Genomic DNA, 18,828 nt, shown 5'->3' on the forward strand with positions numbered 1-18,828 from the left:
CGGATGCACGCCAAGACCGTAGGATCCTACGCAGTGCCGTAGGGGACCGCACCGCCACTTCCCAGCAAATTAGGGACACTGTTGCTCCTGGGGTATCGGCGAGGACCATTCGCAACCGTCTCCATGAAGCTGGGCTACGGTCCCACACACCGTTAGGCCGTCTTCCGCTCACGCCCCAATATCGTGCACCCCGCCTGCAGTGGTGTCGCGACAGGCGTGAATGGAGGGACGAATGGAGACGTGTCGTCTTCAGCGATGAGAGTCGCTTCTGCCTTGGTGCCAATGATGGTCGTATGCGTGTTTGGCGCCGTGCAGGTGAGCGCCACAATCAGGACTGCATACGACCGAGGCACACAGGGCCAACACCCGGCATCATGGTGTGGGGAGCGATCTCCTACACTGGCCGTACACCACTGGTGATCGTCGAGGGGACACTGAATAGTGCACGGTACATCCAAACCGTCATCGAACCCATCGTTCTACCATTCCTAGACCGGCAAGGGAACTTGCTGTTCCAACAGGACAATGCACGTCCGCATGTATCCCGTGCCACCCAACGTGCTCTAGAAGGTGTAAGTCAACTACCCTGGCCAGCAAGATCTCCGGATCCGTCCCCCATTGAGCATGTTTGGGACTGGATGAAGCGTCGTCTCACGCGGTCTGCACGTCCAGCACGAACGCTGGTCCAACTGAGGCGCCAGGTGGAAATGGCATGGCAAGCCGTTCCACAGGACTACATCCAGCATCTCTACGATCGTCTGCATGGGAGAATAGCAGCCTGCATTGCTGCGAAAGGTGGGTATACACTGTACTAGTGCCGACATTGTGCATGCTCTGTTGCCTGTGTCTATGTGCCTGTGGTTCTGTCAGTGTGATCATGTGATGTATCTGACCCCAGGAATGTGTCAATAAAGTTTCCCCTTCCTGGGACAATGAATTCACGGTGTTCTTATTTCAATTTCCAGGAGTGCATGTCAGTTGAAATGTTGAGAGGATATGACATTGGAAAGATGAGTGGATATTAGATTAAATGTAGTTAAGAAAGGAGCTGTTGCATGAGTTTTTAGGAGAGATGATGATTATAATTGTGGTCAAGAGGAGGAGTGTGATGCAGCAAAGATCCTATCAATAGTTATCTTGCTTTGTGGCTGAATGAATGAATTATTGCGCAGCAAGAAATAGTTTCTGAGTAGAGCATACATGCAGACAGTGGTTATGTCTGGACACATTTGACAAGTTAAATATGTGTGCCAGTGTCACGGGCTTTCATGGGCAGTGCCTTATCATGTTAGCCATCGGAGAACACCTCATAAATGACTCAAAGTTTGAATCTGCTTCTAATTGCTCTCATTACCTTGCAAATGTTCATCGTTTGTATACCCCATTTTTATTTTTGTAATATACAGGGTGATTCAAAAAGAATACCACAACTTTAAAAATGTGTATTTAATGAAAGAAACATAATATAACCTTCTGTTATACATCATTACAAAGAGTATTTAAAAAGGTTTTTTTTCACTCAAAAACAAGTTCAGAGATGTTCAATATGGCCCCCTCCAGACACACGAGCAATATCAACCCGATACTCCAACTCGTTCCACACTCTCTGTAGCATATCAGGCGTAACAGTTTGGATAGCTGCTGTTATTTCTCGTTTCAAATCATCAATGGTGGCTGGGAGAGGTGGCCAAAACACCATATCCATAACATACCCCCATAAGAAAAAATCGCAGGGGGTAAGATCAGGGCTTCTTGGAGGCCAGTGATGAAGTGCTCTGTCATGGGCTGCCTGGCGGCAGACGATAAGGTTTCATAACTAACCTTTTTCGTAGGACTCTCCATACAGTTGATTGTGGAATTTGCAGCTCTCTGCTAGCTCTGCGAGTCGATTTTCCTGGGCTGCGAACAAATGCTTGCTGGATGCGTGCTACATTTTCATCACTCGTTCTCGGCCGTCCAGAACTTTTCCCTTTGCACAAACACCCATTCTCTGTAAACTGTTTATACCAACGTTTAATACACCACCTATCAGGAGGTTTAACACCATACTTCGTTCGAAATGCACGCTGAACAACTGTCGTCGATTCACTTCTGCCGTACTCAATAACACAAAAAGCTTTCTGTTGAGCGGTCGCCATCTTAGCATCAACTGACGCTGACGCCTAGTCAACAGCGCCTCAAGCGAACAAATGTACAACTAAATGAAACTTTATAACTCCCTTAATTCGCCGACAGATAGTGCTTAGCTCTGCCTTTTGTCGTTGCAGAGTTTTAAATTCCTAAAGTTGTGGTATTCTTTTTGAATCACCCTGTATAATACATTCATGACTTCTGAAGCTTGCTTTCAGTTTCAGCAGCACAAAGGTCTGTGATACTGGTTAGAAGTCATAAATATTAAATACGTTTCACATCATTGCTGTGTAATGTGTTTTGTCATAATTTTTTTTTTTTTTTTTTTTTGGGACAAGTGTGATTCGAATCACCATCTGACCATCATCATTTCTGTTTTCTGTGGTTCCTCTAAATCACTACAGGCAAATCCTGGGATACTGTCTTCCATGATCAGCAGGGCTGCAGCTGAATGCCCTCCCCTCTGCCCCCCCCCCCCACTCCCCTGCACCCCCCTCCCATCAACCACCACCACCACCACCACCACCACCACCACCACCTCCTACTACTACTACTACTACTACTACTACTACTTTTCATTATTACATTGTAGTTCAGTCTCTGATCACATCAGTGCCGGTAGCATGTTTTGTGATAATTCTTAAAACCACATGTGGTCAGTGTGTACAGTGGAAATTTTTGGATGTAAAAGGTTGAACAATGAAGATTACTTTTTCAGTTCCCAACCATTTGTTAAGGCATGCAAACTTTTAGTTTTGTGCTGAGCGCCTGTGATTTTAATTGAAGCTACATATTTTTACAGTGTTAGTGTAATGACAAATTTAATGTGCCACAGATGTTCTATGCCTCCATGTATGTTCATATTGTTTGTTTTGCCACTCTTAAATGTCAGCCATGTTGCTATTCAGAACTTCAAAGCTGCGGAAGAAATGATTGCCATATTTTAGCGTAAAATTGAGAGACTACTTGAATGTATATATTTCCTTTAAAAAGTCGATCCTTCCCTATTCTTCTGAAAAATGTTGATAATGAATTTAGAGATAGGATATTAAGTAAAACTGTGTCATTGACATATAAAATTTTCTCGTTGCTTGAGTCATGCCCTGTTGCGTTGAAGTTCAGAATTTTATGTCACACATGACATGTCTCGAACACCGAGAGAATTTTACAAATGGATGCTGTTGCAAAAAACTCTGAAACATGGTCATTAGTACCTGTACATTTAAAAGTATACTCATCCGCCTATTAGGACTCACATGTTTATGCTGTATTTCAAGAGTAGCAACAACATACGTTTTTCTTGTAAATCCTAGTATATTATAAACCTATTCTATGTACACTGTTGTCTGCTTTCCGTGGGAGGGAGAAAAATTCACTGCTAAATTAATGAACAAAATAGTCTACATCAGATTTCTTTTATTCAACTGTAATTACTGCTTTCAGCAAAATTGGGTCATCTTCAGATACAGGTAGATGGTTGCTACCATCGGTTTCAGCTGGTATGCATCGTTATAACTCAACCAAATGGTGTGTGTATGTACAAATCGACAAGCTAATGCTGGCATTAGCAATTATCCTCTATTATATTACTTTTAGATCTAAAGATGGTCTAATTCAGCTGAAACCAGTCATTACAGCTGAATAAAAAAGTATTGGAACTGTTGTGTCCATAAAAATTATGAAACAAGATCACTTTTAACTACTGTGGCACAACATTGCCTTTCGTTCAGCTCTAAGGGAAAGAGGAATTACCTAATTGATTGTCAATGTTGTCTTTGTGTAAATAGTTTATTATTATGTTCCTTAAAGTGTTGAATGATGTGCTGAATGTGGAACTGAATAATATGGATTATTGTTGTCAATGCTTGAGCAACATAATGTTGCATTTTGTTGTACAAAGTTTGAGAATGCAAGGCAAGGGCAGGAGAGTTTGATGACACCCAGTCTGATACTGTTGAAGAACATGAATGGAACTTCTGTGTTTAATGTTCTCATGTAATAATTAGATCATCATCAGTAGTTTCTTATGGCTGTATGAGATATTGCAACAAGGTCTGAAAGTAAACTCAAGACACTGGCTTATAATTTGATTCTACCAGCACAAATTAGCTACTAGTGAGTTGAGTGCCACCACGTAGCCTTATTCAGTGTCCTCCTTCACAGAGTCATGCAAAAATGCAACAAAATGGAGCTAGTGGTCCATTAAAATGTGTGTGACTGCCAAAAGGACATGTAAAATATAATTGCAACAGCTCCTGTGTTAATATTTTACATTGTCATTTTGCCAGTCTTCCACATTTTAATGGACCATTATCTGTGTATGTCATACAACAGTTAGAAACTACAGACTGAGATCCAGTTATCAGATGGCACAAAAATAAGTCTTTAGATACTTTTTAGCAAGCCAGGGAATTGAATAAATAGTAGTAAAATGAAAATCAAAGAATCTTGCCACCATGCAACGGCTTTCTTTCTGCATAGATGAATTACCTAGCAATCAGTACTAGTGATATTCAAAAAATCACCCAAAATTATTAAAACTCAAAGGGCTCAACTGAGTCCCCAGCAAGCTTTATACAAAATCCAGAACTGAATTAGGTCATCTCTTGACCATAAATGTGCACAACCACTCATATATAAGAGGACAGAATTAATCCACAGAACTTCTGTCCTGTATCACTCATGTGTTGGTAGCAGTATTTGAGAAAACAATTGAAGTTCCAACAGTGTCTCTACTGAGACCACTATAGATTCCCAAAACACTGACTATACAGAACCTGACTTATGCACTTTACACATTGTGTCATAAGTGCCATAGGCAGAGGTAACTTGGTGGATTTAATGTTTGTTTCACAAACTTTTGATTCAGTGTCACACCTGAGCCTATTAAAAAAGTGTGTTCATATGGGATATCTAACTAGGTTTATGAGTTCATTGAAATTGCCATGACTTTCTCGATAATGGATTAAGGAACACTGTGACTATAATGTGTATAATTGAGGAAAAATTTTCAGCAATGTGATTGAAATTTCTTGACAGGTAAAATGTAAACTGTTCTCTTGAATAAGTCTTCCACAGTCAGAGAAGCACAATCTGTTTTAGCCTAGAGAAGTGTAATAAAACCTTTGCTATTTGTGTTATATGTTACTGATTGAATGGGTAGGAATTATTGTGATTTTAGACTTTTTTTTTTTTTAGAAATGCTGGAGTTATCTGTTTGGCAATTTTATGTGATAGAATTTTAGTAATCTCCAGTTAGTTCTTGCCAAAATACCGGTATGTTGCATAGACTCACAATTAGCTACTAATACAAACAAATGTAAGGTTGTGTGTGTCATGATAGTAACAGTGTAGTGGCCTGTGACTACAAATTGACTAGTCATAGGCAGAGTCAGTCATGCAGCCCAAATACTTGGGAGTAACATTAAGTAGAGGTATGAAGAGGGTAAATCAAATTGTAGGCTTCCGTTCAATGGTAGGATACTGGGGCACTACAATTTGTATACAAAAGATATTCCTTACCAAACATTTGTGCAGTGTGTACTAGAGTGCTGCTCAAGGTTGTGGAGTCTGTATCAGGTTAGCTTTACAGGTGATATTAAACATATACATGTTTCCGTAAAAAAGCACTCATTCATTTCAAAACACTTTATAGTGATTAGCAACAACTCCTTCAGAAGGAACTAATGGCACACATCGGCTTTGCATGGACTGGATGACTCATCTGATGTAGTGGTAATTTTATTTATGAGCTGCTGCATAGAGTTACGGATAAAATTCAGAAAACAACATTAGGTAGCTGAATATCATCTGTTTCATATAACTTAAGCAATTTAGGCAGCACATGCCAGGAAAGTTTCCAAGTATTAATGTTACCTGTTCCTATTTAACTGCCGTTTGGACTGACATCTCGTGGCAATGATGGAAGTACATTATGATTTTAAAATTAATCTCTTCACAGCCAGTACAACTATTGTATATGAATCATGGGTGCATGTGTGTGTGCGTGATTGAACACGTTTTGTAATTTGTAGCATATCGTGTATCGGTTGCTGGTTGAGTAGATCATGTCCAGAGATCACAAAGAAAATAAAAGAACAAATTATAAAAAAGCACCTGGTCTAGATGTGTAGCCCATGATAGTGCTCCGCTTGCAAAGCTTAGTATGCATTAATTCATCGTTCACCGTCATTGCCACAATTCTTTGTCGCAGGCTCTTTGTGGCAGACGTGTTCACCCTTTCATGCAGAGAATCATGTCCGCATCTAGGTTTGATTCAGGGGAAACAGAAAGCTGCAATTTGAGTCATCTGCTGCACTCCTGAAAAAGTTTCCCTGTGTAAACCAAGCAAAGCTGCATCCCACACTGAAGTAATATTTTGGAAAATGTACATAAATGATGTGATAGATATAGTGAACAGCAGTCTTTTAATTTGCTGCTGACACTGTGGTGTACAGGAAAATATCATCGTGTGACTGTATGAGGATACAGGATGACTTGGACACAGTTTCTATTTGATGTGATGAATGACGGCTTTCTCTAAATGTAGAGAACTGTAAGTTGATGCAGATGAATAGGAAAAAGAATCTCGTAACGTTTGGTTACAGTGTTAGGTGTGTGCTGCTTGACACAGTCATGTCATTTAAATATCTAGGCATAATGTTCCAAAGCAATATGAAATGGAACGAGCATATCAGATCAGCAGTTGTAAAGATGAATGTCTGACATCACTTTATTGGGAGGTTCTAGGAAAGTGTAGCTCACCTATAGAGCAGACGATGTATAGAACACTAATGCCACCTACTGTTGAGTACTGCTTGAGAGCCGGCCGGTGTGGCCGTGCGGTTCTAAGCGCTTCAGTATGGAACCGCGTGACCGCTACGGTCGCAGGTTCGAATCCTGCCTCGGGCATGGATGTGTGTGATGTCCTTAGGTTAGTTAGGTTTAAGTAGTTCTAAGTTCTAGGGGACTGATGACCACAGATGTTAAGTCCCATAGTGCTCAGAGCCATTTTACTGCTTGAGAGCTTGGGATTCCACCAGGTCGAATTACAGATGACATTAAAGCAATTCAAAGGTGTGCTGCTGGATTTGTTACTGGTATATTCAGTCATCATGTAAGTATCATGGAGATGCTTTCTGAACTCAAATGGGAACCCCTGTAGAGAAGATGATTTTCTGTTTTGAAACATTATTGAGAAAATTTATAGAACCAACATTTGCAGCTGATTGCAGAAGATTCTACCACTGTCATTGTCCATTTCATGTAAGGACTATGAAGACTAGATAACAGAAATTAGGGCTCATATGAGAGCATATAGACAGACGTTTTTTCCTTGGCCCATTTAAGAAAGGGAATGACTAGCTGTGGTATGGCTTACGGACTGTACATTTAGATGTGGAGGTAGATATTAAAAAGTATAATGTTTGATGCCATTACAAAAACATTATGTGAATTTCTGATTAAGTTAATTGAGTAGTTAATGGTGCTTTGTTACTTGTAACAAATTTGGGGAGTAAGTGCATGGTGGTGGCACAGTTAATACTCTGCCTTCCTACTAAAATGGGAGTGAGTTTTTCAGAAGCATGGCCTATCCTGAAGCAGTGTAATTTCCTTAGTAAAGAAAATCTGTAAAAAATTAACTGCATTGCATGTGTGATCAGTGTGCATAGATGTATTTAACTGTATTATGCTGTTGAAGTAAGTTAATGTTTCCAGGTCTGTGTGTACATACTAAATGAAGAGGAGAAGTCCTTACATCAAACCATCTATCTTGTTTTTGCACTTCGTGCAGACAAATGTGCTACCAAGTCTATCGTAGCATATAGTTCCACAAATGACAGAACAACAATAAGCATAGTATTTATTAATCCTTCCACATCTACAACACACTTTCTCTGTCTCCGTAGTAGCCAGTTTAATGCTTAACTCAGACCTGATTCTGAAAGAACTGCACTTTTTGGTCAGTTAATAATCAAACCTTTGTGGCAGATTAAAACTTTGTGTTGGACCAAGACCTGAGCTTGGGACCTTTGCCTTTTGCAGTCAGGTGTTTTGAGTTTCAGTCTGGCGTGCAGTTTTAATCTGCCAGGAAGTTTAACACTCTGCTTCAGACTGAAAAATTCATTTTGTAAAAAGAACTCATTGTGTTTAATAGTTTTGAATGGTCACTCAGATGTTATGTAGGTCATCACTTTTGGACTCTGAAAGTATGTTATTACGACTACACAGCATACACTGCAGAATTTATACTCAGGTCTCAGTTGTCTCTAAAAAAAAAGTCCAAAATTTGCGTAGACATGATCCACAAATGACCATAAACTTGTACATATTCATCAAAGGACCACTATTGCACAGTTTTAATGGAAATGTTTATAGCTCTGAGCTACTTGATCTTTCATTACAAGAGCTGACTACAAAATTCTCCTGACTCATGCTAAATTCGTCTCCCAGTACCATAGAGAGTGAAAGATCTCGTCTCAGACTGGCCGAATAACATAGTAGCCAATCAGCTGTACATTGCATTCTCATGACTTGGATCAGTCCCCATTTCGAAATCAATTTAGGTGCAATTACATATAAATCACATTCCCCAAAAACAAATAAAATGAAATTAAGCACATCTGTAAGTGTCAAAAGGATTGAAGTCAATTTTATATTTATACAATACAGAAAACTGGCTACGATACAATTAGCATTCCCACCCCCCACCTCTCCCTGCCACGTGTATGACTCACATGAAGGCTGCACAATCGGACTACTACTACTACTACTACTACTACTACTCTCTCTCTCTCTCTCTCTCTCTCTCTCTCTTGTAGACATTCACAGTTTCAGTGATTCCTGCTTCACATAGATGCTGCATTCATTCCGTCACTAAGGGAGCTTAACAGACCAAAATAATAATATCAAACTAACTAAAAAATAATTGCTTTTTGCAAGAGCCAAGAACATTATGTAATTTATCCTGTTAAACAAAACATTATGTAATTAATTATTTTGGTAGCTAAGTATTGAGTTTTGCCGTCATTTGATGTACTTACAAAAACATTTTAAAGTGTCTCAATGTTGAATTTAATTGGAAGTTATAAACTTTAGTTTTCTTTGGCTACTTTAATATTTCTGAAATTACTTCAAGTGTGCAACTGAAACTCGTAAAACAGCTAAATATTGTTATCTTGAAAGGCTTTATAAAGTCTTTATTAATTTCTGTGTCGACATATAATTGAGACTAAGTGTACTCATGAGACTAGGCCTGAAACAGCAACTGAGCACAGCATGACATATGGCATGCTTCCCAGCATGGGAATGTGTTCGGCAGGGCATCAAAGCAACCGAGACAAATTTTACAGCTTCCTAAGTGTGCCCCCTGCCGCCGTTGGATAAGCAGCTGCCAGCAGCAAGTTGTATACTCTTAGCTCACTTATTTGTTACATAGTTTAATTCTTAATTTCTTTGCGTGTTTTTGGTACTTGCATTGTTTAATTTATAAATTTCGGGCGTATTATAGTATTTGAGACTGTAGCATCGCGTCTTAGTACCTGAATAGTGTAAAATCGCGTAGTCTCCTTCCGCCGCCGAGCAGTGTGTCAGCAGTGTGCAAGTAGCAGCATTACTGCATTTACTAGGCAATCTTGTATTTTAATAACCATTTAACTTTTGTGTAGAATTGTTTGTGCTCTCTGTAGATTAGTTCAGACGTTCTTTGCACAACAGTTTTTAGCATGGATAGGGACTGCAACTGCTGTGTTCGGATGCAGGCTGAGTTGGCATCCCTTCGCTCCCAGCTTCAGGCAGTGTTGGCTTCGGTCACTCAGCTTGAGGCTGTTGCCAATGGGCATCATTGTGGGGGTCCGGATGGGGGTTTGTCGGGGACGGCCAGCTCATCCCACGCATCCCCCGATCGTACTACGACTGTGGTTGCCCGGGATACTGCCCACATTGAGGCTGATCCCTCACCTGTGGTAGAGTGGGAGGTCGTCTCGAGGTGTGGCAGGGGGCGAAAGACATTCCGGAGGGCTGAACGGAAGGCCTCTCCAGTTTGTCTGACGAACCGGTTTCAGGCTCTGTCTCAGGCTGATACTGATCTTCGGCCGGATGTGGCTGCTTGTTCTGTTCCAGAGGTTGCCCCTCAGTCTGCAAGATCCGGGCGGTCGCAGAGGGTGGGCTTACTGGTAGTTGGGAGCTCCAACGTCAGGCGCGTAATGGGGTCCCTTAGGGATATGGCAGCAAGAGAGGGGAAGAAAACCAATGTGCATACTGGGGGGGGGGGGGGGGGGGAGTCATTCCAGATGTGGAAAGGGTCCTTCCGGATGCCATGAAGGGTACAGGGTGCACCCATCTGCAGGTGGTTGCTCATGTCGGCACCAATGATGTGTGTCGCTATGGATCAGAGGAAATCCTCTCTGGCTTCCGGCGGCTATCTGATTTGGTGAAGACTGCCAGTCTCGCTAGCGGGATGAAAGCAGAGCTCACCATTTGCAGCCTAGTCGACAGGACTGACTGCGGACCTTTGGTACAGAGCCGAGTGGAGGGTCTGAATCAGAGGCTGAGACGGTTCTGCGACCGTGTGGGCTGCAGATTCCTCGACTTTCGGGTTCCACTGGATAGGTCAGGAGTTCACTACACGCAGCAAGCGGCTACATGGGTAGCAGGGGTTGTGTGGCATGGACTGGGTGGTTTTGAGGTTAGATGGCCTCAGGCAAGTACAGAAAGGGCAACAGCCTCAAAAGGTGCGGGGCAAAGTCAGGACATGCGGGGACCAAGCAGCAATCGGTATTGTAATTGTAAACCGTCGAAGCTGCATTGGTAAAGTACCAGAACTTCAAGCGCTGATAGAAAGCACCGAAGCTGAAATCGTTATAGGTACAGAAAGCTGGCTGAAGCCAGTGATAAATTCTGCCGAAATTTTTACAAAGGCACAGACGGTGTTTAGAAAGGATAGATTGCATGCAACCGGTGGTGGAGTGTTCGTCGCTGTTAGTAGTAGTTTATCCTGTAATGAAGTAGAAGTGGATAGTTCCTGTAAATTATTATGGGTGGAGGTTACACTCAACAACCGAGCTAGGTTAATAGTTGGATCCTTGTACCGACCTCTCGACTCAGCAGCATTAGTGGCAGAACAACTGAGAGAAAATTTGGAATACATTTCACATAAATTTTCTCAGCATGTTATAGTCTTAGGTGGAGATTTCAATTTACCAGATATAGACTGGGACACTCAGATGTTTAGGACGGGTGGCAGGGACAGAGCATCGAGTGACATTATACTGAGTACACTATCCGAAAATTACCTCGAGCAATTAAACAGAGAACCAACTCGTGGAGATAACATCTTGGACCTACTGATAACAAACAGACCCAAACTTTTCGACTCTGTAAGTGCAGAACAGGGAATCAGTGATCATAAGGCCGTTGCAGCATCCCTGAATATGGAAGTTAATAGGAATATAAAAAAAGGGAGAAAGGTTTATCTGTTTAGCAAGAGTAATAGAAGGCATATTTCAGACTACATAACAGATCAAAACGAAAATTTCTGTTCCGACACTGACAATGTTGAGTGTTTATGGAAAAAGTTCAAGGCAATCTTAAAATGCGTTTTAGACAGGTACGTGCCGAGTAAAACTGTGAGGATCGGGAAAAACCCATTGTGGTTCAACAACAAAGTTAGGAAACTACTGCGAAAGCAAAGAGAGCTTCACTCAAAGTTTAAATGCAGCCAAAACCTCTCAGACAAACAGAAGCTAAACAATGTCAAAGTTAGCGTGAGGAGGGCTATGTGTGAAGCATTCAGTGAATTCGAAAGTAAAATTCTATGTACCGACTTGACAGAAAATCCTAGGAAGTTCTGGTCTTACGTTAAATCAGTAAGTGGCTCGAAACAGCATATCCAGACACTCCGGGATGATGATGGCATTGAAACAGAGGATGACACGCGTAAAGCTGAAATACTGAACACCTTTTTCCAAAGCTGTTTCACAGAGGAAGACCGCACTGCAGTTTCTTCTCTAAATCCTCGCACAAACGAAAAAATGGCTGACATCGAAATAAGTGTCCAAGGAATAGAAAAGCAACTGGAATCACTCAACAGAGGAAAGTCCACTGGACCTGACGGGATACCAATTCGATTCTACACAGAGTACGCGAAAGAACTTGTCACCCTTCTAACAGCCGTGTACCGCAAGTCTCTAGAGGAACGGAAGGTTCCAAATGATTGGAAAAGAGCACAGGTAGTCCCAGTCTTCAAGAAGGGTCGTCGAGCAGATGCGCAAAACTATAGACCTATATCTCTGACGTTGATCTGTTGTAGAATTTTAGAACATGTTTTCTGCTCGTGTATCATTCCTATGTAGGAATCAACATGGGTTCCGGAAACAGTGATCGTGTGAGACCCAACTCACTTTATTTGTTCATTAGACCCAGAAAATATTAGATACAGGCTCCCAGGTACTTGCTATTTTCCTTGACTTCAGGAAGGCGTTCGATACAGTTCCGCACTGTCGCCTGATAAACAAAGTAAGAGCCTACAGAAAATCAGACCAGCTGTGTGGCTGGATTGAAGAGTTTTTAGCAAACAGAACACAGCATGTTGTTATCAATGGAGAGACGTCTACAGACGTTAAGGTAACTTCTGGCGTGCCACAGGGGAGTTTTATGGGACCATTGCTTTTCACAATATATATAAATGACCTAGTAGATAGTGTCGGAAGTTCCATGCGGCTTTTCGCGGATGATGCTGTAGTATACAGAGAAGTTGCAGCATTAGAAAATTGTAACGAAATGCAGGAAGATCTGCAGCGGATAGGCACTTGGTGCGGGGAGTGGCAACTGACCCTTAACATAGATAAATGTAATGTATTGCGAATACATAGAAAGAAGGATCCTTTATTGTATGATTATATGATAGCAGAACAAACACTGGTAGCAGTTACTTCTGTAAAATATCTGGGAGTATGCGTGCGGAACGATTTGAAGTGGAATGATCATATAAAATTAATTGTTGGTAAGGCGGGTACCAGGTTGAGATTCATTGGGAGAGTGCTTAGAAAATGTAGTCCATCAACAAAGGAGGTGGCTTACAAAACACTCGTTCGACCTATACTTGAGTATTGCTTATCAGTGTGGGATCCGTACCAGATCGGGTTGACGGAGGAGATAGAGAAGATCCGAAGAAGAGCAGCGCGTTTCGTCACAGGGTTATTTGGTAACCGTGATAGCGTTACGGAGATGTTTAGCAAACTCAAGTGGCAGACTCTGCAAGAGAGGCGATCTGCATCGCGGTGTAGCTTGCTCGCCAGGTTTCGAGAGGGTGCGTTTCTGGATGAGGTATCGAATATATTGCTTCCCCCTATTTATACCTTTCGAAGAGATCACGAATGTAAAATTAGAGAGATTTGAGCGCACAAGGAGGCTTTCAGACAGTCGTTCTTCCCGGAAACCATACGCGACTGGAACAGAAAAGGGAGGTAATGACAGTGGCACGTAAAGTGTCCTCCGCCACACACCGTTGGGTGGCTTGCAGAGTATAAATGTAGATGTAAATGTAAATGTGTGCCGCTACACCACATACAGATTAGAAAGCATTAATTACCATTTTCTTAAATGAAAAATGATGAGGCTGATAACATTTCAAAATGTTGTCACGGTATTGGTATTTGTTCTGTGGACGCTATTAATGACCCATTCTTTCTATTTTATTTCACACTGACTTTGTGTAAGTTCTTGCACATATACAGTTACTTCATAGTAACTATGTGTCATAAGTATCATACGAGTTACTCAGAATATTTTAGAATTCATAGTGGGATTTGTCAGATTTGTGGCATTGTAACTTAAAGTGACAATAAAAACGGTGAATAAACATGCTCCTAGTATGTGTGGTGGTTTGGCTGGTGATTAATGGAATGGTTAAAAAAAATATCAAATTGAGATTCTGAGGCACTTACAACAAAATGCATCACTTCTGTTTTAAGGTGTATTGCACTATTTTCATATTTGTAATTTTCTCATAATTGCATTATATTTTGTGTTTTTTAGGAAGAAGTCTGATGAAGTAAGACATGCAGAGCTTTTAGAACCCCTCATTAAACCTCTTTTGGAAGATATCAACACTGATCTATCCTACTGGATATCTGATGGTCGTCGAACTGTATTGTGTTATGAAGCAATTTGTGTCATCGAAGGTGAGTGGTAAAATGTAATATTTTGCTGCATTTGCGGGAGGTCCAGAAAAATGGTAGACATTCTTGAGGACAAAATCATGGTCATGATGGAAGCAATTGTTGTTAAAAGAAAAAGGTTGTTTTTAATTTTTAGGTAAGAAATCTCACTTGCGACGGCCAGTCGCTAATGATTGTATGTGCAGCTAATGACAAAGGAATATAAGCAGCTAACTTGTTTGCCTTCAAGTGCAGTTACTGCTGGTATCTGCTCATATATATTCAGGTCTGTAAGTAAAGGGATCTTGGGGGATGTACAAAACAGCGTGAGGCACAGTTATAACTTATATGCTACATTGAGATGGTTGCGGGGGGGGGGGGGACTGACCATTGCATACAAACCAAAGACTTTTGATACATAAGTGTGTGGCTGCCACAAATGTAGTTATTCTCTTAACTTTTAAGGCAAACAGTTAATTGTACATCACAGCATATTTGAGTTTAGAAAACTGATGTGGGACTTCACAGATTTGTACCAAGTGTTAGCCACTGTGAAAACTTGCATTTATTTTTGGAATGACAACAATCTTCTGCAGTTGCTGTCATTACATACATTGAAATATCCTTTTATTTAGTACTCTGCACCACTGCACAGTTTCAGCTGCATAGCTGATGGCCGTGGCAGCTATCTGCATGCAGGTACAGGTAAGTGTGTATTTTCTTCAGATAGACACAGTGGCACAGGGTGCAGTCATCTCTTCTCTTGACCCTTACATCGAGGAATGGTGGTCTGCATTCTGTTTTGGTCACCATTTGAAGAATGACGATTATCAGTCCTTGACATCAAGTCCAGAGCAGAGCAGATGGCACTCTGGGTCACAGTATGTATCGGAAGAAAACACACATTGACTTGTACTTGCACACACACACAGCTGCCATCACCATGCGAAGAGGAACAGGATACTAAAATATTAGCACACAGGAACTGGAACACCTCAGTACCATGTCTGAAAAAAGGGTGACTTGGAATAACAGATTGTGCGCAGTGTGCAGCCCTGTCTATAGTACTGCCTGTGGAGACAGACAAAGACATGGAGAAAGAGGCAGTCACTGCCTTCTCATTGTACACCGGCACATTATTAGGAAAAAAATAAAGAGCAATTACCTCCTCGACTGCACCCTTGGGGTGGACTTGGCGGATTGCTGAAATATTATGCCCGTTGTCACAATGAAATGGCAGTACAACCGTGGACTGTTCAGTCAACAAAGAAACTGTGAGAAACTGAAGAATCATAGCATCCTAGTTATCTTTATTTGTTCAGCAGCAACTGTGACATGGTGCATGAATGAATGGCAGGAAGGTAAGAAAGGTTATTGCTTTCCTTATTCTTCATCCAGGGCTCATAAAGAGGTCATATTTACATTTCTCTTGAAATGAAAGTAATTCACAGTGTCATAATTACGAATTTTACAGTAATAATGTTTTGTTTTATGTAGTACACTATAGCAAATATAAAGAATAGTGTAATCCAATTTGATGGGCTATACTAAGCAGCTGAAAATAGCTACATAGCTCACACTGTGCAGTAGTGAAGAGTACAAAACTAAAAGAGTATTCTAGTCCATGTAATGACAGCCAGTGTGACATATTATTCATAAAAATTTTATTGACTGCACTCCCCCTTAAAAAAATAAATAATAATTTTTTTAAAAAAAATCCTGTACTTAGCAGGTGGTTGTGTACTGTCTGTGAGAGAACCAATGCTTATTATTTTAAATTAGTTATGGTTTATGTGTCCACCACTCCTGGTCTAGCGGTAGCATTCTCGCTTCCCGAGCACGGGGTCACGGGTTTGATTCCTGGCAGGGTCAGGAATTTTCACCTGTCCCGAGATGACTGGGTGTTGTTGTGTCATCATCATCATCATCATCATCATCATCATCATCATCATCATAATCATTCATCCTCATTACGGTCGGAAGAAGGCAACGGCAAACTGCCTCCATTAAGACCTTGCCTAGTACGGCGGTGCGGGTCTCCTGTATCATTCCCCTATGCTCTGTCAAGCAGTATGGGACTTTATTTCCATTTTTCCATAGTTTATGCACCACATTGGACTCTAGAGCCAGACTTAGGACTTTTTAATGAAGTGTGGCACTCGTGGTGTAAGATTGTGCAAACTTTCATGAACTTTGGGTTGGGCTGTTAACTGTTCGTCTTTTGAAAGAAAAGTAAAGGAAAGGATCTTACACTGTCTTTCTTTATTGGGATCTTGTGTAATGTCTCTGTGTATTCCTTTGAAAAGATCTTTTTTAATATTTATTTTCTTTCTGTATTGGATCATTCATACTGTTCACAATTTATTTGCCTATATACAAGATGTTCTTTTCCCCACTAGATTAGATACCTGACTGAAGAAAATGCTCTTGTAAGTCATTTTAATTAAAGATCAAGTAATATATTTTCAGTTTTTTGTGTGCATGTCTGTAAACAGTTGACCAATTGCTTATACTGTTTATTATTCCTGTGTTACCTTTAAAACTAGTGTATACAACTGAATTATTTTGGTCAAACTGTTCTTGATTTTAGTGATGTGAAATTTGAAGGTATAAAAATTTTGTTTCATATGTTAACAGTCCCTTCCCCCGCCCCCCTCCCTCCCCCCCTCCTCCTCATCCTTTCACCCCACATAAAATTGTCAAGCCTGTAACATGTTACACAGACTAGGTGTCTTTTATAACTAACCAGCAAAATAAAAATGGAGTGATAATTTACCCCAGAACAGAAACATACATGTAAATATGAAAAGTCAACTGCAACACAGTTGCAGTCAGAAATAAGAGGATCCATACAAATTAATCCATCTCACACTTCAAAATAAAATATAACTATCTACAGCTATATGTATCATAATGCTAACTAATACAGAACAGATTTGATGGAACTGAATTTGGAACTCAACATGGTCTTGAGTGAGAAATTACTGAGTACTTTTTTATGAAACACATAATTTGAACTTAGCCTCTTGCACTGAATTACTCTTTGTAAAATCATACATAAATATGATAAATTGTTAATTTTAATGGAAAATTATTTGTAGAATCTTATTCATGGCTGCTTGTTATGTGTAAACTTGAATACATAGTGATTAAGAATGCTATTTGTGAATAATATTCATAAAGCTCAATTTCCATGTGAGCACACCAGTGCTCATAATTGTATGATGAAGTGTTAATTGTTCTGCTACCATATCTGAGGCTACATTTCTCTAGTTATTTTCATACAAAGTTCATACTCTTCATGAATATTATCCACTTGTCTTATTTTCCTTTGCAGGTACCGAATTAGAGAAAGCACTGAAAAACATTGTACACTTTGTGTGCAAGGAAAAACCTGGAGTATTAGTAGACAGGGGCCCAGAGTTCAGTTCACAGCTGGAATGGCTGTTGAAACAACTGATAAAGTCAGACAAACAGCGTCTTCAAGAGAATGAAAGTAAGAGCACATACTATTTCCTTTCTACTGTAACTGTAACATATTTGTAAAGCAATTATTGGATTTTTGTTGCTTGCAATGCCAATTTTCTAATGGAAAAGAGGTTATCTCTTTAGTCTTCAATAGGTGTCTGCAATGGTTTCCACTTAGAAGATCAAGGCACTAAGTGGGACCATAAACTCCAAGCATTTGATATGACAAGGAAGAGGAGGAAACAGTCACTTAATTGAAATAGGGTACTGTGTTAAGAGTCCCTTATTTGTTAAATTTGGAGCCTTTCTGCATTTTGGAACAAGAAAGTTTACAGTACACAAGAGAACACACCAATATTAGTACCTTTTTCTACACAATAACGAAGTTCCAGATTTGGAATTCAAAGAATCATGTTTCAGATTCTTATCCAGCAATCCTGACATTTCTGTAACTACCTTACATAAATTCTGGGAAGTTTCCTTATAGAAAACAATTGTCAGTTTCTAACATTTTCCTTCTAAAATCAGAACCAGTGTTTATTGACCAAACATTATTGTTATTTGAAACCCAACAGCAAAGAAAGTGTGTGTTAACAGTATTAATGTTGTAATCAACATTAAACTTTAGGATTTTGGGAGGGTACATCAAAGCTTGACAGGTGGGCAAGGGAAAACAAATTTGAAAAGCAGTGATATGCATGGAAGCAAAACAGGAGAACAAATTAGGCATGCCATTGAACAGTTTGAGTGGTTCAGTGGTGTTGATTAGTAAGGAAACAGAAAGTGGTTGATAGAAATGAACCAAGTAGTGGTGGATGAAGAGGGGGACAAACAAAGTGATGCTTGACAAAATGAAGTAAATGTTGTCTGCAGCTTATATTGACTGTCTTGTTTGACTTTATAATGGAGGAATTCTGAAAGATGGTGAGCAATATTTACCATTAGTCTGTTTAGATTTGTTGTTTTACCTGCTATGGCAGCTTTGCACTATGGTTTTATATCTGTGTTGTTCTTTGGAGCCCTTGTTTTGTGTAATCAGTTTTTTTTAGATATGTATGCTGAATGGTATACT

The 18,828-nt window shown here is 40.3% G+C and overlaps 1 protein-coding gene across 6 annotated transcripts in view; it reads left to right on the forward strand.

Annotated features, from left to right (window-relative positions):
• The window catches only part of LOC126248614 (pumilio homolog 3-like), a 179,852-nt gene that overhangs the window by 140,067 nt on the left and 20,957 nt on the right, over positions 1-18,828 (forward strand). For all 6 annotated transcript variants that reach the window (XM_049949767.1, XM_049949764.1, XM_049949762.1 and 3 more), the window contains 2 exons: positions 14,167-14,312; positions 17,626-17,784. In XM_049949767.1, coding sequence (XP_049805724.1) covers positions 14,167-14,312; positions 17,626-17,784 — 305 coding nt within the window. The remainder of the gene's footprint in view (positions 1-14,166; positions 14,313-17,625; positions 17,785-18,828) is intronic.

Source organism: Schistocerca nitens, chromosome 3 (genome assembly GCF_023898315.1).
Source record: "Schistocerca nitens isolate TAMUIC-IGC-003100 chromosome 3, iqSchNite1.1, whole genome shotgun sequence".
Taxonomy (NCBI): Eukaryota; Metazoa; Arthropoda; class Insecta; order Orthoptera; family Acrididae; genus Schistocerca; species Schistocerca nitens.